A 23528-nucleotide genomic window follows, 5' to 3' on the forward strand; every position below is an offset into this window, starting at 1 on the left:
TGATAAGAAAATTCTTGTTATGCATGATCTCCTGCAAGTAAACTGTGTAGTTTAGTTAAAAGTAGCCCTTACGCTGGCTTAGTGTCTAGCCAAATAGTGTATTCCAAAAGTTTCAATGAATGCAATAGCATCGACGAAGATTGAATTGTGATCAGAAAGAGTGCTTCCAACTTTGCTTGGCGAAATTTTCTTTAAATGAAGTGCTCCAAAGTGGATATTCGCCAGGCACAACCGGGCTGCAGATCTGTTAACGACGGGCATGCAGCGCTCCGCATAGTGGGGAGCGACTTATCCGTATACCGCATCACTGTGTATCTCGCACACACCGCACATGTAATACGGTGAAATGGAGTGAGACGGGTCCTACGGCGCAAAGTCGGAAAGAACTGACACAATTCCATAGTAAGTGATTGGTGCGACCGCACAAGAAATTGGACATAGAATTGTCGCGGCCTCTCATTTATCTTCTGTATCCCTGTCGTAAAAGCGGCTGGAATCGAGGTGGGACCATAGCGAACTGCAGCAATGAACGGCGGTAGTAAGGGTCCTCTCCCGAACCTAACCGCTACGCTCTACCGCACCGCTTCGGGCGCAACCGTTTACGCAACTGCACCGTGCTTCATGTCATGCTTTGACTCCACTACACGTTGTTAGTAACTAGACGACTTTCATAACTGTTTTCAAGTCGTCTCGTCTCACCAGAATCGTTGTTAGTCATTTGCTCAGATTAGTTGCAAAAAGTTATGAATCTGACAACTGGAGGAGCGGTCAATGGATATGGGGAATGCTCTTTTACGTGTGGCTCATTGGATATTTTTCCGCAAATTCGAGAGCTATGCGGAAACCAAATACGAAAAAACACTCATAAAGGAGGTAAGAGAAAGAACTAGAATGAAGTAGTCCTTTGATGGATGTTTCTTCTGCGAGGCTTTCGTAAGTGAATGTGAAATAAGAGAGGGGATATATAAAATGCATGTGCGGAATACTGATACAATACTGGTGTTGCTGCTTTGAATCTCTGAATTTCTACGGCAGATGCGCTCGAGGTGGCACCAATAACCAACACTAGTTCCAATCAAGCTGCAGAGGTAGTGAGTAAGGGTCCCATCGCCCCACTTGAAACGCAAGCGGTCAAGAGGTTTCACTAGGGTTCAGATCGTTTTAATCCGATCCTAGATTAGAATAGAGTAGCTACTAACCTGTCAGTTTTCATTAGCTCAGAGCTAAGAAGCCACACTCGTTCATCAATCCTCAAATTTTTCTTTTTTTTTTGGATCATTAGGAAAACAGACCAGAAAGGAAATATGTGCCTTGTCAGAAATGAGTAATGAGGTGATCAAACGTGGACTAGCAAAGGAGTAGAAATCACTAGGATAAGTACTTATTATTAATTACTCTGCCCTGTTATTATTAATCGTTAATCACAATAAGCAGAGTGACGCAGAATGGCTGGTAGTGAAAAAAATCATAAGGAAATCATAAATCATAAAGATGATGATTCGAAGAAGAAATGAGAACAAGAAGCAAGAAAAAAGAACTTTATGCTGATGTCCACAAAACAAAAACGTGTTCAAGAAAAAGTTACAAGTTCGCACAGAAGGTTCTAGGAATTAGCGTTTGTCAAACCATAAGTTCTTGAACCAATCACGTCGGATACCCTCAAGAACTGGAGAATGTTCTTCGACTTGTGATCTAGATCATCATCTCTGGTGCGACTGTAGGTTTATCGATGACATTAAGAACCAGATATCGTCTCAAAAACGAACTAATTTTCGTTCTAAATGCACATTTTAGACTTTATCTGCTCAAAGAGGACTAGATTATTCAAATGGAAGTGTACACTCTAGAGAAAAAACGTTTCTGTTACACCAGTCTGAGTTTTCTAGGTGCCAAAACGCTCTGTCCCATATGTTGGCGCCCTTACGAGTTCACGGGCTTCCTTTACCGACACGTGAAGAAGATGCATCCCGAGACTTTCTATCTTTTCACGGAAATATCCAATGCTGCAACAGAAACGGCACATAGTGGTCGAGATGCAGTCTTAATAGCAAATAATTATAATGGAGCCTTGAAAACTCGGGATGTGCTAACGATGCGTCATACTCCTGATCATGGAAAAAGTCGCAAAGTGAGTTTTGCTTTGTAGTGATCCTTTTCATGGTATCGTAACAACATCCATGTTCTTTTTGAAAATTTCTTTTCTACTTCTCTATTTTAGCCTCATACTCCGTTCTTCGCCTTTCATGTCCAGAATTTTCGCTTATTCATATGTCATTTATTAATCGATAGTGACAACCGCAGACTGGCTTGACGGCTGAACATTCTAAGTCTGCGCATTATGTGCACTACATTCTTGCTCTGTACAGGGTCCTATTCAAAGCAGTTATCCTACCTTAATTTTCTTTACAGATGGCAAAATATGTGGCTGATTGTCCGTTTTGCTCACCGTTCCTTTCAGAGGCTACAAAACTCCAACATCAACGTGAGATCAAATTTCGTTTTCAGAATAAAATGCCAGAAGTTGATGCGTCGCAAATGATATTATCCTCTATGGAAAATCTTTTCTACAACTGTGGGGCATCCCTGGAAATTTCGTGCGAGGAAAACTACGAATCAGACGATGATCTCATGGAAAACAAACGAAACAAAATCACTAGGAGAAAAGCCTATCTGGAGAAGGCAGATTTCTTTCCTACGGAGGAAGCAATGCTTTGTGAAGAAATCCAACGAAAAGGTAAGAATACAACGCAAAAAGTACTAAGAATATGAACAACGGTAATGACAGCCCTTACATTTCTACTGAGAATTCCATCACTATTTTCATTCGAGGTATGAGAGGTATGTACCGGTAATTCGAAGGTTGTGCACCAGGAGTATGTGTTCTTCAGTCGATGTATTTTAATGATGAATACCTTCATTTTCTCTACCTTTTTAAATTCATTGTCGAATACTTGCATCCAGACAGCTTCCCAGGCATCTCGCACCCATATAATAAGAACTAGCAGTGCTGTTCCTTTCTTTGAAGAAATCTGCCCAACTTATCCATCAGGATTAAGAGTTGGCCATAGTACTAGTAACCCTTCTTTTGCACACAACTTGGCCACGTTCTGACCACCTAGTAGCATTCTACCGCTAGATTTCTAACGAGCGACGTTCTTAACGTTGAGGTGAGAACGTAGTTCGAACTGTGCGCTTAACGAGATTGTACAAGAATACTAAACAAATATGAGCAAAGTAGTTTCTCGTAATTGCTACTACTGGTAATTTTGTTCTAAGAAAGGTAAAATATACATGTATTTTTTATAGGTGGTAACCTAGCACGTTTTCGTGGCGGACTCTAATTACCTGATTCCGTTAATTTCGAGAACCTTTTGACCTCTACGCATTTTGGTGGAAGCTGTTTCATTCATTGCAATTACTGTGATGATATTAATACCTCTTACTTGGTCATACGCATGAGATAATGGCTTACCAATTCATTTTATTATACTTTCGTACTTTTTATACTTCCTATTTTTCATTGTTTTAATTTCACTCGGCATTGTTATTATTCTTTATTCGGAGGAATTTCGTTTATTATAGTTTTGATTATTTGAACTTCAGCCTAAAAATTCACTTCAAGCAGGATCTACGACAAATCATCGGAAAAAACACAATAAGGCAAATGAATGAAGAAAAACTCTGGAGCAAGAAGGTCTTCTTGATAAGGGTCAGCTATTTCACTCGACAGTTGGAAGGTGTTATAAGTATTAAGAGAAATTGTTTAATGCATTATGTGCGTTTCTATGAGAAACTAGTTCAAAGAAGAAGAGTCCGAAGCAGCGAAATTCCAGAATAGTTCCGTTAGTATGTATTCTTCAAACTCCACCGTGTCACAGATTAAGTGATGGCGATAGAAAGTTCTACACCATTGTAAATGTTATGTATTCGTAGAGTAGTGTGCTGTAAGAGACGATTTACTTTTGACGCGAAGACTAGAGCCCACACAGTTGATCGTTAAGGCTGATACGCGGCCTTTGTCTAGTTTCAACACTGCTACATATGATACTTCACTTATTTCTTCAATTAAGCATCCTGACAAAGGTAAAAGTGTATACACCAGTCGGGTAGTTTTTGAGATATCTACTTATTTAAACTTCATTTTTCCAGAGAATGGTGTGGTTGCTCGAAATAAACGTGGAAAATTTGATTCCTGGAATTTAAAGTATGTCGACTTTACTAAGAAAGCCACTTCACCCTCCTTTCCCTTCCGAAAAGATCAATAATCGTTTCTCTTTTGTTTTCAGAAGGATAGAGCAGGCTACTTGTGTGCATAATCTCAGTTTAAAAACATCAGACCAGCCAGGACTCCTCACACGGTTGTATATCCAAGGACTTGGGAATATGCGGTAACTGCCATTCAACTACTATCTAAACGTTTTAGTAAAGTAGCAGTACAAAACGTTCTAAGACCAGAAAAGAGGAAATTATGTCACAGATTATCGTTCAAGTGATCAATAACTGTGCAACAAGACCATGTTTTGAAACGTTTTTTCTTCCACAGAACGATGCCCAACACCATCTCCCACCAACAATTGCTTTATCACAACGGTTTTTGCAGGCACGAAACCATCGGATGTATGTACAATCAAGAGGAGAAAACTAAAATAAATAATCCAGTTCCCAAGCAGTGGGGTAACCTCCTCTTACACCGTAAGCTTTCGCAATTGGATTTTATTGTTAATTTGTTGCAGGAGATCCAAATCCAATACCTATTCTTATTGCTCCTTTCCTTGAAGATAATAATGTCAATAGTATTGATTTGTCTGGAGGTGGGTTCTTCTTAGTATTTCGTACACACACAAATTCGCTATAGTTCTAAGGTTTTCATCTTATGCAATCTTTCATGTTGCTTGAATATGATTTTGCACTGTTGCTAAATTGTCCATAAAACCAGTGACTACCGCAACCGACCGAGGGAGACAACTGAATTTTCTAATCATACTGTTGAATTATATTGGCTATCCAAACAATTTCTTACATTTATTGATAATGGAACTAAACAAATAAGTATTTCAGAATGGAAACGTTCACGATGTGATGGTGCAGTTATGTGTTAGCTACCAATTTTTTTTTCAATGTATTGGTGCAAATGCATTAAAATACTTAATCACCAGTTTTCGAACTCGGAATTAGAATTGGTTTCAGAGGTTGAAATAGAAGGAGGATCCAAGCGACCAATCCGTCAGTCCCTCTCTAACCATACACTAAGCCCTCGAAAGAAAGGAAATACGCTAAGTCTGGAATGTGTGTATTGTATTTGTTCTCAGTAAGGTATGCTATTAACTGATTTCGTTGAATGTGTGAATATTCTCGTTTAGTAACAATTGAAGATATTACGGCGTTTCCTTTTCGATGGAGGGATGAAGTTATCACTCAGCCGTATCTGTCTTTTATTGTTTTCCATCGTATATGTGTGTAATTGATAGCTTACAAATAGCACACTTCAGAGAGGAAACCTGCATAATGAATGCACAACCGATAAAGAGAACAGCAAGGAAAAGAAACACTACTTATAACCAACCTTGACCAAATACATACATTCCACTTGCAAAGTTTATGTTGTGTTGGAGTTTCATTCCATATTATCACAACAAAAAGCATACTCATCATAGTGAACTGTGATTTTCCATATACAAATTTTCTGTTTTCTTCGTCTGAATTTTTTTACGGATTGCCATCGTCTTAAAGGTGGTTGGACAGACATGTTTTAATGTTCAATAACACATTTGTTGCGACAGACTTCAAATCGTCCTCTGTAGGCAATCTCATTCACAATTATCTATCGATCTTCATTTGTCTCTTTACGTATGTCTTCCATTTTAGGTCTTATTGATCAGATCGTTCCTAGTTTAATTGATCTTTTTTCCTTTTGTAAATTGAGTCGATTAAATTGATTGGGTTACATTGTGCTGTCGTTTGTACACACTAGTTAAGAATAGACATCGAAGGTGGTTTCTTTTTTGTGATGATCGGATGTTACGTTATATGAAAACTTCGATAAATCTTCAAAGAGCTACTGGCAGCCGGGTCAAGAGGTATCGAGGTGAGACGATCGCAACTGCTACACTCCACCACCGCGCTTCGAGCGCAATCGTACCGTGTCATTTCACGGCATGTTCGTCTCGTTTTGACCCGACTGTTTTGTAGTTGCCTACAAATGTCCTTGGACGTTTAATTGCCGATTGTTCCATCTAGGAAATAATTACCTGTTCTCTTTCCACAAAACTACCCAGTATTAGTTACAGGAAATTGGATCTAATTAGTACCATTAACAGATGATCTTGAGAATTTGCAATTTACGTACTATAAATCTAATTTTCGAAGTTCTGTTGTGGTTGTAGATGAACAGGCGAGGAATGCGTAATGTGATGATAGCTACTTGTTATTCCTTTGAAAGATTATCATTCAAGAACTGGAAACTAAACTGATCAAAAAATAGTCATGACCGGTTACCATATCCGTTAGAGCTTGATTCAATGGATTTACCACGGTTCATTGGATTGGCTTGAACTCGACACACAGTAAAAACCTCTGCTCATCAAAAATACGATAGTTTTCTACTCCACGCTCGCTAAGAATCAGATTGGCTACACATTTTTATTTTGCAAACGCATACTCCTTATGATTTCATAGTTTCTTAATCACATATTGATGATCATCCATCAATGTATTCACTATGAACGTCTATCACACTTTTACATCTTTCGGGAGGGTTTCAATTCGATTGATCAGAAGTTGAATGGTTGAGACTGAAACAACTCAAAAGCGAATTTGAGATCTGTAAAAGAATTGAACAGTTTCTCAAGAGATACTTAAGGGACCGGAATAAATGGTAATCTGAAGTAGAGTGAACGGGGAACCGTTTCCCAACCCAATAACTTGAGTAGATGGAGAATGGCCGGAGCGAAATGCTGCCCTACGTTCCCGTAGACAAAGTAAACTGCTGCGCATCTCAGTCACTTCGTCGTCCGTCTGGTTGTCAGGCAGTCGCTCCTACAGCGGCATTGAGTCCGGTGCGCTGTAGCTACACCAGACACGCAAGGACTTACGACATGATAAAATAATATTTTCTGATTTTGATTTCCATCTCTATAGTACCTTCCTCTGTTTGTGTGGTGAGTATTATTTCTCGTGATTTCTCTCGCTAATTTGTTGGCTTGTTTGTCTCCTGCATGCCTTTTGTGTACGTTTGCATACAAGCTCCTTTTCTGTGGATTTTTGTCTCAAATATACGTTATGTTCTCTAATGCGTGCTATTATATGCAATATGGTGATTTCATCGTTGTTCTTCTTGTTTACGCCATCGTTTCACATCTCCTGTTGTACCTTCTGCCATCCTTTGCTGTCGCATATATATGGTCATGCGAACCATTGGATGCTCTGGAGGGGAACCATGATGTATACTGTGACGTTTCTATCTAATACCTCCCTTAGGGCACTGCCGGACCATAAATAGGATTACATAGTCGTAGTGAAGTTCATTTTCATTAGTTTTATCGTTTGTTCTGCTTTTACGATGCCTTCGAGATGTTTTTGTTTTGGTTTATTTTGTATGGATTCGATTTTTCTCCCATTTTTTTGCGCAGAACTTTCATCTTTCTTAGTCTTAATAGCAAAAAAAAAAGAACCATTTCCACCGATTCAGGAGTTTCTTCTGCATTTGTTGTAATCAGTAATTGTATTCGTGGGGAGCGTCTCCTTGAAAAATTCAGTTCGGGGCAGTTGGATTTCTGCACTTTTTGTGTGACTGTGCACATTAGCCTTCTTCCAAGACGGATTTTGAGATTTCACGATGATTTCTATTACAACGAATGCTAATTATGCACAATCACACAAAAAAAAATTGAATCCCTACAAACTAAGAACAAACGACGAAACTAACGGGAAAAGATTCCACTGAGACTACGCAACCCTATTCATGCACTATTATACGGAAAAATTATGGAAGACTATGTGAAGGAAAAACGAGATCTCGGGAGTTTTCCGCATAATGTGGAGAAAGTTTAGTGCAAATCTTAACCGAGAGCGCGTCGTCATATTACGAAACGTCCTACGTACTATATTAGGTTGGCTACTTATTTTTTCACATTTTGAGAAATGTTTTGTTTTAAAAAGTTTTATCCTGGGTGTACAGGGTGGCAGAAATTATCTGTGCCATAAAAAACGCTCCAAAAATCCCGAGTTTGGTTTTGAGGAAGTGGATCGTTGTTTTGGCTCCATAGACTGGACCCCATTCTGTTGAAAGATAAAATTTGGATGATTTTCCTTCCATGGCGCCAAAGCTTTTTTTGAGGATCTCTTCTTGATGGAGCAACGCATTAATTTTGTCAACGTCAAATGTAAGCACGTAATTTTTCACCACATTGTATATTCCAGATATGTTATACATAATTCTGCAGATATTATTCATGCACTGCTCAAATCTCCATGTAGGCGGTTTTTTTTTTCATTTCCCCTCTATTCTGAGCTGTTCTCATAGAACGCTGCTGTACTCATAGCTGAAAATGCTACTATGGTCGCCAGCTCATGTGTGGATGCAGTCAAATGAAGTTGTGGCTCCCCCAATATTTCTTTCTAATTCATGGATAACTACGCGCTTTCTGCTGTCTAGCTGGACAAATCCTACAAGCGGATGATTCTGCTAACTCTGTTCTTCGACATGTAACCTGCTAATCTGCGAGAAGAAAAAAAAAACGAATGGAAAGTGAATGTAGAAAAAGGAGCAGCAAAGGAAAGGGAGACGACGATTAAAAGAAGCAATGGTGGAGAATATCGTATATGAAGGAAAGAAGGAGGAAAGCGAGAGGGTGCATGTCTCACCACGCATACCTACTACTGGATTATAGACATTTTGAAAGCTAGCGTCAATCTGTGTTTTCGCAAGTAAGCAGAAACCTTCATGATCACCGATTTTATTTGTGGTATCAACCACTAGTTCAACAAAATGATATGCCTTAATAAGAATGTAACCATAATTTCCAACAGACGAAGTCATAATACAGAAGTCAATAATCCTCATAGAGGACAGACACGTGCTTGGTGCCAGTTATCCACTTACACTTTACAACATCTGAAGCAAAAACTGATACGATTGAAGATACAAACCCATAAACAGGACGTCCGGAAGGCCTCACAAGGCGAAATGAAATCAAAAAAAAATTACTGAAATTTTTCAGTGTCCCACAAACCGCACTGTATTCTATCAGTATATTGACGGATGGACGGTTTTTACAACACTGAAATGCTGATGACCCGACACAATAAAAGTACAAATGGGCAGCTTTAGAACCCTATGTCATCAACAAAGACAACTTCCATTATTGTTCATGATGAACAATCGAGAGTCACATATCTGAACAATCTATACGTCCTTCATGTGATGATAAAGTTAACAGCTGTTCCAAAAATTGTGCATCGCTGAGTTCACCAATATTTTTCCAGAGTGAGTGAAGTTTGTGCACAATTTCTGGAACAATACGCGATTTCCCGACCAGCACGTCAAGGATTATAGGTAAAGAATACATCGTTGGGTCAAACTAACGGCGGCGCCAAAATCGCCTTCAGCGTTGGTTCATCGCATGCTTCTGCAGCAGTTTGTCCATCGTAGTTGCGCATTGTTCTGTCTGCACCTTTTGAGATCAGGATTTCAGCAGCAGTTTGTCGGTGACAGTACGCAGCTGAAATTTCAATATTCTACTACTTAAGCCCTTAGCAGAACTCTGTTTCCGAACTACGAAAGACTTGTGGTTTTCTTTTTCATGGACACATTCAATGTAGCACCTAATCACAAGTATTAAATTGTTTTCAAAGAGTAGGCGAGCTTAAATAAACCTGCAGTAGAAAGCTAAATAGCTCCAGTTTAAAGAACAGCAGAGAAACAGGCATACCAAGTGAGTGTTCAGCAGCAGCACAAGTGACAATAATTCGAGTGATAGAGATTTACACACAACGAAATGAAGCGATAGAATGTGAGGAAGGCAGATACCCGATCGCCGATTCTTAATTTCGGTCTCGTACAGCAAAGATTGGTAAGAGCATTGTTTCAGCTTTACAGTATAGGTAGGAAGAGAAAAGAGATTAATAATAGATGAAAGCGTCCATATTTGGGCAAGCTGTGGCGAGAATATAAGTCTGTTGATAACAGCTTTAGTAGTTCCAGAACCGTGAAATAAAAACAGAGTGCAAGGACAAATTGAAGTACAAAACTACTGAGTATCTCAATGACTATGAGAGCGCAAGCAACGATTCACTTATTCTTAGGATTCTTGGAAAACCCACCAAAATGTAACGGAGTATTTCCCTCCGGATCTGTAGCATTCACGTCAGTTCCCTTATCAATTAAGAACTGCACCACCTTATCACAACCAGAGTCTATCGCCCAATGCAAGGCAGTCATCTAAATCCCAACAATTAGTTTAGCTGATCGAAGTCAAATCGACTAGTAATACTTACACCAAGATGCTGATCCTTTTGATTGAGCAATTCCGATCTTCGTTCAAAAATATCCGCAATTGTTGTGACATCGTCAGCTTTCGCTGCTGTAAACCAAAGCAGCGCTTCACGGTCACTTACTGTAGCTGAACTGCCGTCAGATGATTCGCTCTGGAAACTGTTTTTGGAGCGATTACAAAGACCATAAAGGCGCAATAAGGAGTAGCAATCAGAAAGTTCCCTGTATTACCACTGCTGCTGGACGACTTGGCCTCATGCCAAAACCTTGAGATGAGTCCTGTGCCGTTGGATCCCAACCCAAATTCATATATGCCATCTTAGCAACGTACCTATAAAACTAACAGAGTACAAAATACAATAACTAGATCAACTGACAATGAGGCGCAGTACTTGAGGAGAGTTTCTATAGACTTATAGTCGTGTTCAAATTCGGAGTCAAAGAGGAAAGTGGTTATGCAGATGGATATAGATAAAATCTATATAAAAGCAGTAGAAAACAATAAAATGAAATATGTACCATAGCGAAGAAACGCCTATAAGCACTAATAATCTGCAAAATTTTAAACTCCATTACTTGCTCATTGAATCTTTTTTCCCCGACTTCAGCATTTCTCAAAATGATTGTTCCTCTTTTCTAGGCAGAATATAGCAAATTTAGCAAGGCTGAAAAAACCACGATCGTGAAATGAGTTCGCAAACGACGAATTCTATGCTTCCATTTGCTCGTACCTATGTTGATAAAATAATAAGAACATCATGGAAACATATTAAGGTCTTTCTTCGCTTCATATACAGAATGAGAAATTTCCCAAACGAAAATTAAAAATTTGGAACTATTTATATTAAGAACACAAAACTTTAGGATTTTGGATTTCAAATGGCCACAATAAAAGTAGTTTCTACTTTCTCTACTTTTCAGTTTCCTACACCCTCTTTTTTAGCGAAAAAAAATTCTCATCTGGAGACTTCACAGAGACGCAGAAAGAAAGAATGAGTAAGTGGATGATGATGATGATGATGATTGTAAGAAAGAAGTAGGGATGTAAATGCATTTCTGATCTGGAGTGAAAAATAAAATCAATAGAGAAAGGTGAAAACAAGGAAAAACTAAAGAAAAACAGAAGAATTAGATAAAAATTAGACTGAAGTCATTACTAATAGATAGCACAAAAAGGAACAAGCTTTAATAGAAAAGGCAGCAATAACAATTACGTCTTCATGGCCACATCTTTTGGCATATCTCCGAGCTGAGCCCACGCCTCGTACTTCATCCTTCCTTTGGCATCGAAGAACGACGGCCGGTCGGCGGGTTCTGAAATCTCCGTTAATTTAGATTTTTCTAACAGGACCAACACTACAAAGATCTCATATGGTCTAGTATATCTCAAAACGACCTGAGGTGTAGTGCAGGTGCGTAAACGGCTGCTCCCGAAGCAGTCCAGCAGCTCCACTCAGACTGCAGAGCTACCGATAGTCTTGCCTCGATCGCAACCGGTTCCCCCTCTCCAACTTTAGTGCAGTCAATTACGCGGTTGAACAGGTTTCACTTCGTTCTGAACCGACTGTAGCACTAGACTCCAAGGTATCCCTCATAACCCAGCCGATTAGTCGAGAGGCTAGGTGGAGCGAGCGCAGGGAGCTGGTAAAGGGTTAAATGTGGTCCAAAAGCGACTTTGTCCTTGTCTCTGCTGTGCCAGAACTGACTCATACTATGCATCTGACATGTCTCCTTGGTCAAAAGCTTGCAATTAAATGAGTAAGAGATGATAGGGAGCCAGCTTCTAGTCGAGAGCAACAAGTGAACTTCACTTCTCCATTTCGGGAGGGAAGGAAGGAGTTGCAATAGTCATCTATGCTACCAAAATAAAAGATGACAAGGATGCCGATATGCACTTATAACGCAATCACGCAGCATCGGAAGGGAACATTGAGAATTTGATGATACATGCGAAGAAAACCAAGTACAACGTCATCGGACTGGTCAACACGAGAGCAGACCCGTTGAACGCCGTGCATGCCATTGGGCAGGAACTCTAGGAACATGCGACACAAGAAGAGTTGGTGGAGTTTGTATGTATGGAGGCACTTGTCCACACGAGTGTGATAATGAACATGGATTCTTTCAAAGAACTAACGATCCTAATTGGACATCAGTGGGTGAGAAGATGTGGATCAAATCCGACTTTGACTATCTTCGTTGCTTACGCTCCAATATCAGGTCACGGAGGAAAAGAAGTTTATTTATTAAAATAGATACAGACAAGCACCATAAAGAAGAGCAACCCTGTAAGATCACTGACTGTCGGCTATTTCAACATCAAAAGCGGCCACAGAAGAACGCCTGAAGCACTTCATATTAAACGCGAGCTGCAGATGGAGGAAAGATTTCCAGATTTATCGCAATGGCTAACACTGCCAATGAAAATTAGCAAGCCGAAGACCCTTCCTATTTACGCCGGACGTGGAATTCGCCCCGGTAGAGGTTACCGTGACGAAAAAACCACATCACCATCATTACAAAGTTTCGCTTGTCAATGGAGTATGTAGCTGTTGTATCAAGGTTCTACAGAAGACGGACCATCACCTCCTTCAAAAAAAAAAAAAAAAGATTTCCTCCTCAAGTAAAGGAGAGAAGGCCCTAAAGTTCACAAAGCGAAATCACAACTCCACTGCTAATAAGTTTCTTTGCTAGTTCGTTAGCAGACCTTTGGAAAGACATTGGGTGAACAACGATGATATGAAAGACTCACAGGTCAGCTTACGAGAAAAGCCAAGAATTTTAAGACTACTGATAGGCGATGTCTCCGGAAGTTCTCGCGCAAATACACCAGAGTGGATCCGCACGAGCCGCAGACGATCACCAAATCTCTTCCAAGCTTGCAAGAGTTGTCAGAGAAACGATAAAGGAAGATCTTAAAGAATAAAAGGGCAACAGCAGGTTCGGCAATCATAGAACAGAAATACCGCTTTTTGAAGTCCGACATGTCAGCATGTCGGCTATGAAACTTACTTCACCTGGCCCTGAGAGGATCAAATCCGGACATCTGAAGAACCCACCGCCACTCCTCATTAACACCTCATGTAAACCAGCTGGTAAAAGATTCGGTAGTGTTTGCACGATCGCTGGGTTGAAACAGCCCTAATGCCAACCAATCCTTTCATCCCTCTGAAGTCGATAAACTGGCGCTAGACTTGTCTGGGAGGATAGAAACACTGACTTTACAAATCGCCTCGACCTCACAAGTCATTATAAGTCTGTACACACGTCCACAAACCTTCTACGGATGTTCGGTACATCTTTCTCTCCAGAAGTACTTCTGGTTCACCGGTAAACTACGAGGGTACTCTCAGCTAGAACAGTTTCCTAGCAATTTAAAGGCATCACCCCACGAATTTGGGGTAATACGGGTTTCAGGCGGGTAATGCCTATACGGGGTCGTAGATTGTGGTGAAGAGGGTGATTCCGCTCATCTCTTCCTGTATCGGTGTAAATTTACGAGTCCAGAACGGTGTTTCTTACGACGGCTTCTGTCAGCGCGCCTCTCCTCCCCACAATCCGTATAGGCACGACTCGCCTGGAACCTGTGATTCCCCAGATTCGTGGAGTGATGCCTTTAATGAAAGAACTAAAAAGTCTGAGTGAAAAGTGCAGGCAATATCAATTAAAGCAGCGCGACGATGTTCAAAGAAATCTAAAAAAAATTAGGAAAAGTGATGAAGAATTCTTTGAAATAACTGACTTGCTGGTCCAGCAGTCGCCTGCTTATAAAGGGCGTAGAACTGGGTGAGATGACTTCGCTCAAGTCGCCCAACGATACGAGGCAAGTAAGCCGAAGCAGATCGAAACCGTGCCCTAACATCAGGTTCGATGTGGGCCTTCAAAATGGTCTTTTTTTTTCTACGTAACTAGCGGACAAGAAAGGTCATAAAAACAGCGAAACAAAGTAAGAAAAAAAAGCAGTAAAATTCTAAGGAGACATAAAAGTAACGACAAGAAGTAGTAACAACAATATCACGTCAAAAACCGCTGACCTCATCAAGATTGTCCATCAGTCCGAACTCCTCTTCCAACGAGATTTCTTTTTTCGTTTCTGTAGAAGATGAGAAGTCAAATCTTCCAAAGAAGCTTTTCAATTCAATAAGTGAAGCCATGAAGAGAACATTAGAAGGTGGAAACTTGACGAAAGTCAACCATATTCTATTCGAATTGCGAGCAAAACCTCTATGCATTGAGGTAGAATTCCTCCAATACCAACTCCAAATAATATATTCACGTAAAAAGCAAGTTTCCACAAAATGTCTTGCTCTTTTCTTGAGCAAAATACGGGTGACTTCAGGCGTGAAATAATTAGGAGACGTCATAAAATAATTTCTATTAATTTCTAATCCATGTTAGTAATGAGGGTTTTCAAACAAGTCTTACCTCGTTGTTCTGAGTCTCTGAAACAAGCCTGGTAGTAGCGAGCGAGTAACACAGTGAACATCCACACTCCAACCAAGGTATCTCACACGCCAGCTTTCTTCAAGACAGCGCGTTTCTGAGTGAGAGAAGTTAGAGTTGATCAGGAACTTTTGTTCCGGAGAATACGAAGCTATAGGTTAGATCCACGAGTTCGGAAAAGATGATCTAACCACAGAGAAAGATACAAGACCTCGCATCATGGAAGCGCACGAAGAGGAGGGCAGGCTAACAGGTATGCTATAGGAACATTTACTTTAGTAGGGTCAAAACAACATCAAGCACAGTGCAGTCGCGCAAGCGGCTGTGCTCAACGCGTTGCGGCGGGATGTAGCGGTAAAAATTTAGAAGGCACCTTTGCTGACACCACTCGTCGCTGTGGTTCGCGCTGGTCCCACCTCGAATCCAACCGCTATCTTCACCGCGCCCCCTGATTCGCAGCCTTATACAACTGCATTGTGCTTCATGTCATTTCGACTCTACTATACCTCTATTTTCTTAGCGCCGAATCAGATCACAAATCTGCATCTAGCAGTACGTTACCAACTCCAACAAATTATTTATATGGACCAGGCATCACACTGAGATACGGGTGGATAATTCTACGCTGCGAACCGATCCACAGTACAATGACATAAAAAACAAGTTCTGAGGATATCATCATCAGATATGCATCGTTTTAGTAAGAACAAGAAGTTTATTGTTTCCACAAACATCTCTAGATGAGAATAAATCGTATGGATTCTCGACCACATTCAGTTCCAATTAAATACCTTTCGATAACATTTACTAGCAACAAGCAACGATTTGGAAAATTAAAATAAGGAAAGAAGACACTGATACTGTTTTGGGATCAGTGTGCAGTGGACAGAAAAAAAAGTCGGTAAAGAACTGAAATTTTCAAGCAGCAGCCTTCTGAGCGTTCTCCCATTTACTGTGTGTGTACGCATTTATGGTTACCGCGTGGATCTGTGGCATGATATCTGCAATTGCATCTTGGACAAGCCTGAAAAACGGCACACAGTCATCCATCCATCTTTCAAAAGGCATGTTCTTAGTAAACTAGTCTCAACAGTGTCTTTTAAGTATGGTAATACAAACAAAAAAGCGCATGCATGGCTAAACGTCACTTTCTTCTCTGGAAAAATGACCTAAGCTCCCACCTATGGCATTCCAGGACTCGCTTTCCGTTGAAGGAGTCTGAGACTACAGTTATTAAAAATTTTGCTCCACATCCGTCCGATTGGTCAGTTACTTCCTAAACTAGTTTAATTGAAGAAAAGACTGAAGAGTAATGCAAAGCTAATGCAACAAAAGGCTGCTTCGTAGTAAACATGGAAGAAAAGCATGTGCGCAATCACTCGGCCTCAAAAATAAATTTGTACTCCATGTCCATATTCAAGAGGTTGCCAGATGACTTCACTTGAGATTGAAACAAGAGCAGCTGTTCTGTCTTCACAATGCATTCGCAGAATAACGTGATTGCCAAACGAAAAGACTGATACCTTGATTTCGTACTTCAGACAGGTTTTTCATGTACTTGTCGTGAACACTGAGTATTTATAGGTTTTTTTTTAGTGTTGGAAAAGATGGATAACAACATCTTCGACTGATAAAGTGGAAAGGTGAGGGCGGAGTATTCAGTCAAATGGAGAAAAGAAAAAAGAAGATGGTACTCTGGGAGAAAAGGACGAATCCACAAAGATTTCAAAGAAATCGAAAAGCTGAAGATTTAACATGCTGACGTCGACCGCAATAACAACTCGAAAAAGACTCATCGTGGAGTAGTTCACAACACGGTAGTCTCTAGATTCCATGACATATTTGCTGAGAAGGGTAATCATTGAATAGTCATGAATATGTGTAATATTTACTTTAGTCCTCTCTTTCTCTTAGTTGCGAAATCACTTAACACAACTTTGAAATGTCTAAAAGAAGTGATAATCATACCAGTAGTAGAGGGTTAAGCTTCTCCGATATCCTTTGGTGAACGTCTTTCTCAGAAACCATTACGAACGCTACTCAATAAATCAGTAAATCAGTCAGGAAATAGTAAAAATAAACCAGTACATATATACTGCTTAGATAGGTACCAACCTTATAAAGTAATTTTATTCAAAACCTTTTACGTAGTGTATACAAGTAACAATTACAAAAATATGCAACTAGTGACACTACTGTGAAAGCATCAGTTAGAACAGAAAAGATTTGTGCTACGACTGTTGATTTGTTATCAATCAACAAACAAGTAACTTGCCTCCAAGACTGCAAAACCAATGAAAGAATACGGAAGCACATACACATCTTCCCCCAAATGCTAACAATAGGGGATTAAAATTTGTTACTCAGATTACCGAGGAAATGTCATCTTTTTCCTGGGTGCGTTCATCAGCAAACAAGAATGAAAAAACATATTCTAGGTTCCAGCATGAAAAAATAAAACATGCAGTTCAAAGTTGAGATCTAGCTGTACATCTGGGTTCCTTTTAGAGAAAACATTTGGAAAATATTCGTATATAAGTCTCCAGGATCCCCAAATATCAAAAAAAAACTTTATAGTTCTTCTTATTAAATTGTTTTCTTTTTATGATTTTCTTGGAATCACGCGAGTAACATCTAAGTCATTTGTACTGAAGAAAAACAATCTTGGCAATTGGAAATTAGTTGGATTCACTACATTCATTTGTCACATCTTTTTAATCCCGTTATTGAGATTTTCCCGAGCTTCGAGAAGCTCGAAATAGGAACAGTGACGCCCTTTTGAAAGTTCTTTTAGTTCACTGTTCTTTTAACATGATCACAGTCGTATTAACCGAACTACAATAGGTTAATGTAAATGAGAATAACAGATAAAAGAAATAATGCGGTTACAGAAACTAACAACAGTGAAATGAAGATATGATGACGTTAACTGAGCTCTTCGAAATCAGTGCCTTACTACTCATACTCCGTGCATATGGATTGTTTTGGACCCCAAGCAATGGGTGCCTAATATTCCACATTTGAGGAGACGTGTATGTGCGACCGCTGAACACGTAGGAAACAACGCCACAAACCAGCGAACAATGCCGGAATAAAATCAACAACAAAATGTCACCAATAACAGCCTCACTACAAATAGTGAGGTAGGCAAGTAAACCTGGCTAAACTCTCTTCCTATAAAACTATTATAGGTTTTAAGCTATCAGTAATAATTAAGACAATATATAAGGCAACATATTCACCGAAAAGATTAACCGGAACGAGAAGCCGCTTCGATAGTCTGAAATAAATCTGAGTTGATAGAGCAACCATAGCGTAAGGGAACTGATTTCGCTCTGATTTATGTGGTTTTGGCTGGATTTGGACTATGACGACAAGGCTGTAGCTCTACCGGTAAGAGACGTCACTCGTGATGAAAAAGGAAGCAAAAAATCTCGTCGGAGTGCTTCTTCATAAGTGGTCATTGCAGCAGCTGATGAGCGACATTTCTTACGATTACGTTAGCGACGATGACTACTCCTACTTTTTCCACTCAATTATGGATGAAATCTAAGCAATGCTATGATTGTCTGGTCATGATGAAATCCGGGAGGCAATAGAGAAATACACTCTCCAATATATAAATAAAAAGCAACCTATCTAAGCCATGAATAATTTGGCACGGCGAGCCGCTTCTTCCTCGGCTTCTCGCTGGCGTTTCGCTTCGAGTTCGGCCGGATCAGTAGTCCGTGGCTTTAAAATGAGACGAGGACGGTCAGGATGTTCCACTGCATTTAGCAATTTTCAGAAGGAAAAACGCCAACAGTCTCCATCGAGAGGAAACGAAGTTAAAAGCAAACCAAATTCATCCTCTTCGAGGTGACGGTCCGAAGGCCGACGACGTTGGCGGCCGGTATGACCGCCACGAAAACCACTGCTTTGACCATGCCCAACACGATGATCGACTGCTGTCCAACCGCCACTACGACCACCACGTCCTCCGCGACCTCCACGGTCATTTGCTCGTTGACTTGCTATGTCGATTTTGAGGGGCCTTCCACCGTAGTCCTACACAAGCAAAAGAGTGACATTAAAAAGTGAAGAGAGTGATGCAATCCGGAATCAATAATAGCACTAAGGAAAACAAAATAGAAAAGTTGAGGTTATGCACCACTCCATTTATATCCAAGACTTTGCGCAACTCATCAGCGGTGTTGAACTCTACATAAGCGAATCCTTTGAACTTATCTGTTTCGCGGTCTCGAACCATGCGTACTTGAAATGAATGGATCTAAAAGCAACATAAAATGTATTCGACATAGAAGGACTCTAAAACAGTTTTAGAAAACACGCAAACATCAAAAATCGAACCAAGTCGGGAGGAAAAGAAAAATAAAGGATTTATCAGTGTTATAAAGAAAGACATTTTGTGTCAAGTTAAGAAGAATTTCTTTTGTTTGGTTCTCTTCGTCCTCTACGTATCCAGAAACCAAAAGTCGAAAGCACCCAAGGCGTAAGTAAACCCAGTGGGCACTGCAATATATCAGCAAAATTGACTAAATGAAACGCTCTAAAGTGGATTTCATTGCCTTTCATTGATTTTCAATTTCAATTTTTAATTTAATTGATTAATTAATTTAATTTTCATTTAATTGATTTTTAATTTTTCACTGGTGTGGAATGCAAAAAATAGTGCTCTTATGAGAAATTTCATGATTAAAGGTAGCGTCTCACAATTTTGACGTAGAAACCACAGCAAAAGCGTAGAGTTTGGATAGTAGATTGCGGAACTTAGCGTATTTCAGCCCATCTTTCTCTGATATTCGTAAAGAACAGCGTGGGAGTGGCGTTTGTTTCCCTTGAATAGGTTGGTGAGAATGATCTTCGGCCGCATTTGGATGCGGTGCGTTACTACAGAAATCCCACACCACGTCAAAATCGTGATACCCTGCCTCTAATACATTTTAAGCGCTTTCATCTCATCAATCACTGGCGTTGTTGAGTGATCCTGACCTATCTGAGTTCTGTACTAAAACGAAAAGTTTCGAATTTTTGCTGCTACGCTAGAGCACATCCGTTACCATACTTACTACTAAAGAAATCCCAGCATCGAAAATTTTCCCAAACGTTACTTTTAAGGGAGCCATGAGTGCAAACCAATAATGGATTTAGAACAATAAGAAAAGGCACTGACTGAGCATCTATTAACATATTTCACACTAAATCAACGGTTACGGGACTCTTTTCGTATAGCAACTATCCATTTCAACTAACGACGAAGTATTCAACATCAGCAGAATGCAGCAGTCTTTGGCTTTCGCTGGCAAGTAAAAAATTGAACTTATCCTCGTCTTCTTTCTTACCGAGAGTGGCTCTCAAACGTCTTCAAAAACAGCGCAGGCAGCATTCTACTCAATCATGACAATGATGTTGCCATGAAAGACTCCAAATCTGAACCTCAAAAGATTGTTCTGTAATATCTCTGTTTACGAGGATTTCCAACGATTACAAAGCAAATTTTACAATAGACCATTATCTTAACACCTTAGAAGCAACTGCAGTGAGACATAACATAACATGACATAGTCAGACATGTTCATGAGCTCTTCGAAAGAGGCAACCAATATTTAAAAAAAAACTACAGAAAGAGAAGAAGCCCTTTAAAAGAAATAAAAGTAGAAATATATGAACTAAAAAATAAACAGAAAAAATGTAATGAAACGCCAATTTCGGTGAAGAAAAAAAACCAAGAAACAGACTTCATCTCATGCCAGACAACATAACAAGTTACCTGATCGTCAGTGAAACCGACATACTTCAAGATCGCCTCGATGTCACCTTGGACGCCGTCGAAAGGAAGGTTCCCGATGAAAGCCTGAACCAAAACGCTTTGCATAAGAGCTCTCCACAAATAGGGACAACGGAGAAATTTCGACACTACTTAAACGAAATTCGCGTTGAAAACCACAAAATTAAGGGGAAAGTGTAACTGGGGGAGGGGGAGGGGCACTCAGTGGCGCTCTTATTTCTCGACACTGTGACTTATGTTGTTTACTATATGTTGTTATAATGTTTTTTTTTACTTTTAGTAACTTAAGCTTACATGCCATAGTTCCTTTAAGACTAATGCTTAGACCTTAAGGCCCCGATTGATTTAATTATTTACTTCGAGAAATAAGGACGCCGGTGCCCCAACTACATTTTACCCCAAATTAACATTGAACGACGTAGTTAACACAAATAGAAGGAAAGGAAGTGAAAAATAACAATAATGAGAAAATATGGCATCGGTTTGACCTGCGAACACCTGGAAAAGGGTAATAAGTGTGCTCTAGAGAAGGATGTAGTCGCCTAGGTAAATAAAGCAAGAAATGCCTAAAATTAGAGGTTTAAAATAACAAACCCAGCATTGGTACCAAGCGTACCTTGAAAGGACCGTCGTCGGGGAAATCCATATTTGTTGCAGAGCCGAAGCGCACTTCCTCGAATTGAAGCCTATACATACCATTAAATAAATGGGCTTGACTCTAACAACAATAATCCACTGAGAAATACATGCATAAGGAGAAAATGACGAGAAACTAAAAGAGGGAATGGGAGACCGTCGATTTTAAAATGAGCAGGAAGATACATTCATGTCCAACAAGACCAGACATTGAGAGACTGGAAGAGTAAAGCGTCTTTGGCGGGGGGTGGGGCGACTCAGTGGCACCCTTATTTCTCGGAGTAAATAATCAAATCAATCGGGGCCCTAAGGCCTAAGCATTAGTTTTAGAGGATCTATGACATGTAAACTTAAGTTACTAAGAGAAAAAAGTAAATTAGAGCTTCGGGAAATAAGGGAGCCACTGAGTCCCCGCAACGATATTTTCCCCGGACTGGAAATCGGAATCAGAATTCCCCAGCAAGGAGAGGAACAAATAAGGACTGGAACAAACTCCCAATCCCGAAATAACCACGGATGTGAAGCTCAGTAGTACGCAGTTTAGCCTCATACTTGTTGGCATTACCGTACACCGTGAAAAGCACGTAGCCGCGGCGCGTTAGTTTCTGTTCCCAACGTGCGCAAAGGCGGGCGTGGATCTAGCGGATCTGTGTCTAGAATGTGAGGTATCTACCATCTCTGCATCCGCCGAAGTAGATACCCACGTTCATAACTCTGCACTGATATGTCAGGCATGTTTTGAGGATGCGGCTAACAATTAACTGACAACCATGCGCTTATTTAAGTGGAATGAGGAAGCACAGTGTTACTTTTAAAGGCATCACTCCACCAATCTGAGGTGGTACAGATTTCAGGAGGAGTATTCGTACTTGGGATGGGAGACTAGGGAGAGGGGGGTTATTCTGTTCATTTCTTCCTAATTGCCGTAAAAAATGGCCCGAAAGATACGGCTTCAGTCGTTCTGGCGGACTATTTTCTACAGCGAATTCGACTGGAGCGCGCCAGAATGTGCGGCGCCGCATCTTCCGGACCGTTTTTTACGGCATTTAGGAAGAAATGGACGGAATCACCCCCCTCTCCATAGTCTCCCATCCCGTATACGAATACTCCACCTGAAATCTGCACCACCTCAGATTCGTGGGGTGATGCCTTTAATCTTTCTTATACCACCACAACAGGTTGTTGTTAATTGCGGTAACTGTATATCTGTACTAGCCGGTTTTTTTCTGCTTCTGATGTGTTCCATTCTTCTTCCTGTAATGGTGTATGAGTTAAGTTACTTAATTGCCTCATACGATTAAATGCATACGATGATCACATGTTTCTCGCATTATCTTTCAGTGAGTTTGATAATCTTGTCCGTCGTCGAGTCGTTTTTTACAATCAGCGTTGCTGAATGATTTATAGTGAATGCATACACGGCCCGTTTCGGAGTTTGCGTACCGCATTCAGTTATTTTTTGTTGTGTTATACAAGTCCATAGTAGGGTCAGAACGACATGAAGCACGTATGCAATTGCGTACGCGGCTTTTCTCAAGACGCTTCGGTGTAGTGTAGCGGCTAGGAGTGTGGTGAAACCCTTGCTGGCACCATCCATCGCTGAAGTTTGCGACGGTCCCAACTACTGCCTCCACCACGCCGTTTCGAGCGCGCGTTTCGAACGCAAATGCTCCGCAACTACACTCGTGATTCATGTCGTTTTGACCCGAGTATACCTCAGTACATCTACTCGGAAAGACTCTTCTAATTTTACGTCGACAGACAGTGCTTGCGCGAAGTGCACAGAGAACTTCTGAAACTTTTTTGGAAATGGATGCGTGAGAATGCATGCTCTCTGTTTGCTTGACACACACTCTTTCTTCTAAATATCCCCTTATCGAATTATGTTACTCGGTATCTTTCTCTAAGATCGATTTAAATTGTAGATTAGTCCACTATTTGATTGTTTTGCGGAGAGCGACAGCACTTCTTGTTCATTTCTCGTTAATGGGATTTATTCGAAAATTTCAGACTTCAAAAGGGAGTTGGAGGGGAAGAGGCACTCTGAAACTGCTCTGATCGGACTGTATTTAGGGCGCGAAAATCGTTCTTAGGGCACAAAAAGTCGTCCTTTACTGTCAAATGCGGTTTGCGAAGAGGCCATCTCTCAGCCCATTTCCGGTTCTTTTT

General features: G+C 40.4%; 4 protein-coding genes across 6 annotated transcripts; 1 reads left to right on the forward strand and 3 right to left on the reverse strand.

The window, feature by feature from the left end:
* Window positions 1-743: 743 nt before the first annotated feature.
* Window positions 744-5568, forward strand: RB195_008232 (uncharacterized protein; the record flags this gene model as incomplete). The annotated part of the gene is made up of 10 exons (XM_064194641.1): window positions 744-873; window positions 1887-2128; window positions 2506-2734; window positions 4150-4204; window positions 4287-4388; window positions 4601-4674; window positions 4734-4811; window positions 5188-5286; window positions 5361-5421; window positions 5490-5568. 10 exons carry the CDS (start codon window positions 744-746, stop codon window positions 5566-5568), a joined length of 1149 nt encoding a protein of 382 aa, XP_064045786.1.
* Window positions 5569-9465: 3897 nt separating this feature from the next.
* On the reverse strand, window positions 9466-14978 carry RB195_008233 (uncharacterized protein; the record flags this gene model as incomplete). Of its 2 annotated transcripts, XM_064194643.1 has the most annotated exons (9): window positions 9466-9508; window positions 9584-9719; window positions 10321-10438; window positions 10495-10644; window positions 10724-10823; window positions 11707-11806; window positions 14235-14370; window positions 14527-14585; window positions 14918-14978. In XM_064194643.1, the coding sequence occupies 9 exons, from the start codon at window positions 14976-14978 to the stop codon at window positions 9466-9468; spliced, it is 903 nt and encodes a 300-aa protein (XP_064045787.1). The 2 variants fall into 2 exon arrangements, with proteins under 2 accessions (XP_064045787.1, XP_064045788.1); XM_064194642.1 differs by lacking the exon at window positions 9466-9508 and having other exon boundaries at window positions 9574-9719.
* Window positions 14979-15853: 875 nt separating this feature from the next.
* Window positions 15854-16963, reverse strand: RB195_008234 (uncharacterized protein; the record flags this gene model as incomplete). Its single annotated transcript, XM_013437989.2, has 3 exons — window positions 15854-15959; window positions 16117-16211; window positions 16904-16963. The coding sequence occupies 3 exons, from the start codon at window positions 16961-16963 to the stop codon at window positions 15854-15856; spliced, it is 261 nt and encodes an 86-aa protein (XP_013293443.2).
* Window positions 16964-18032: 1069 nt separating this feature from the next.
* Window positions 18033-21417, reverse strand: RB195_008235 (uncharacterized protein; the record flags this gene model as incomplete). Of its 2 annotated transcripts, XM_064194644.1 has the most annotated exons (8): window positions 18033-18109; window positions 18178-18215; window positions 18571-18625; window positions 18688-18702; window positions 18775-18982; window positions 19086-19205; window positions 20706-20789; window positions 21340-21417. In XM_064194644.1, 8 exons carry the CDS (start codon window positions 21415-21417, stop codon window positions 18033-18035), a joined length of 675 nt encoding a protein of 224 aa, XP_064045789.1. The 2 variants fall into 2 exon arrangements, with proteins under 2 accessions (XP_064045789.1, XP_013293442.2); XM_013437988.2 differs by lacking the exons at window positions 18033-18109; window positions 18178-18215 and having other exon boundaries at window positions 18575-18702.
* Window positions 21418-23528: the final 2111 nt, after the last annotated feature.

The sequence above is a fragment of the Necator americanus genome, chromosome III (genome assembly GCF_031761385.1).
Source record: "Necator americanus strain Aroian chromosome III, whole genome shotgun sequence".
NCBI lineage: Eukaryota > Metazoa > Nematoda > Chromadorea > Rhabditida > Ancylostomatidae > Necator > Necator americanus.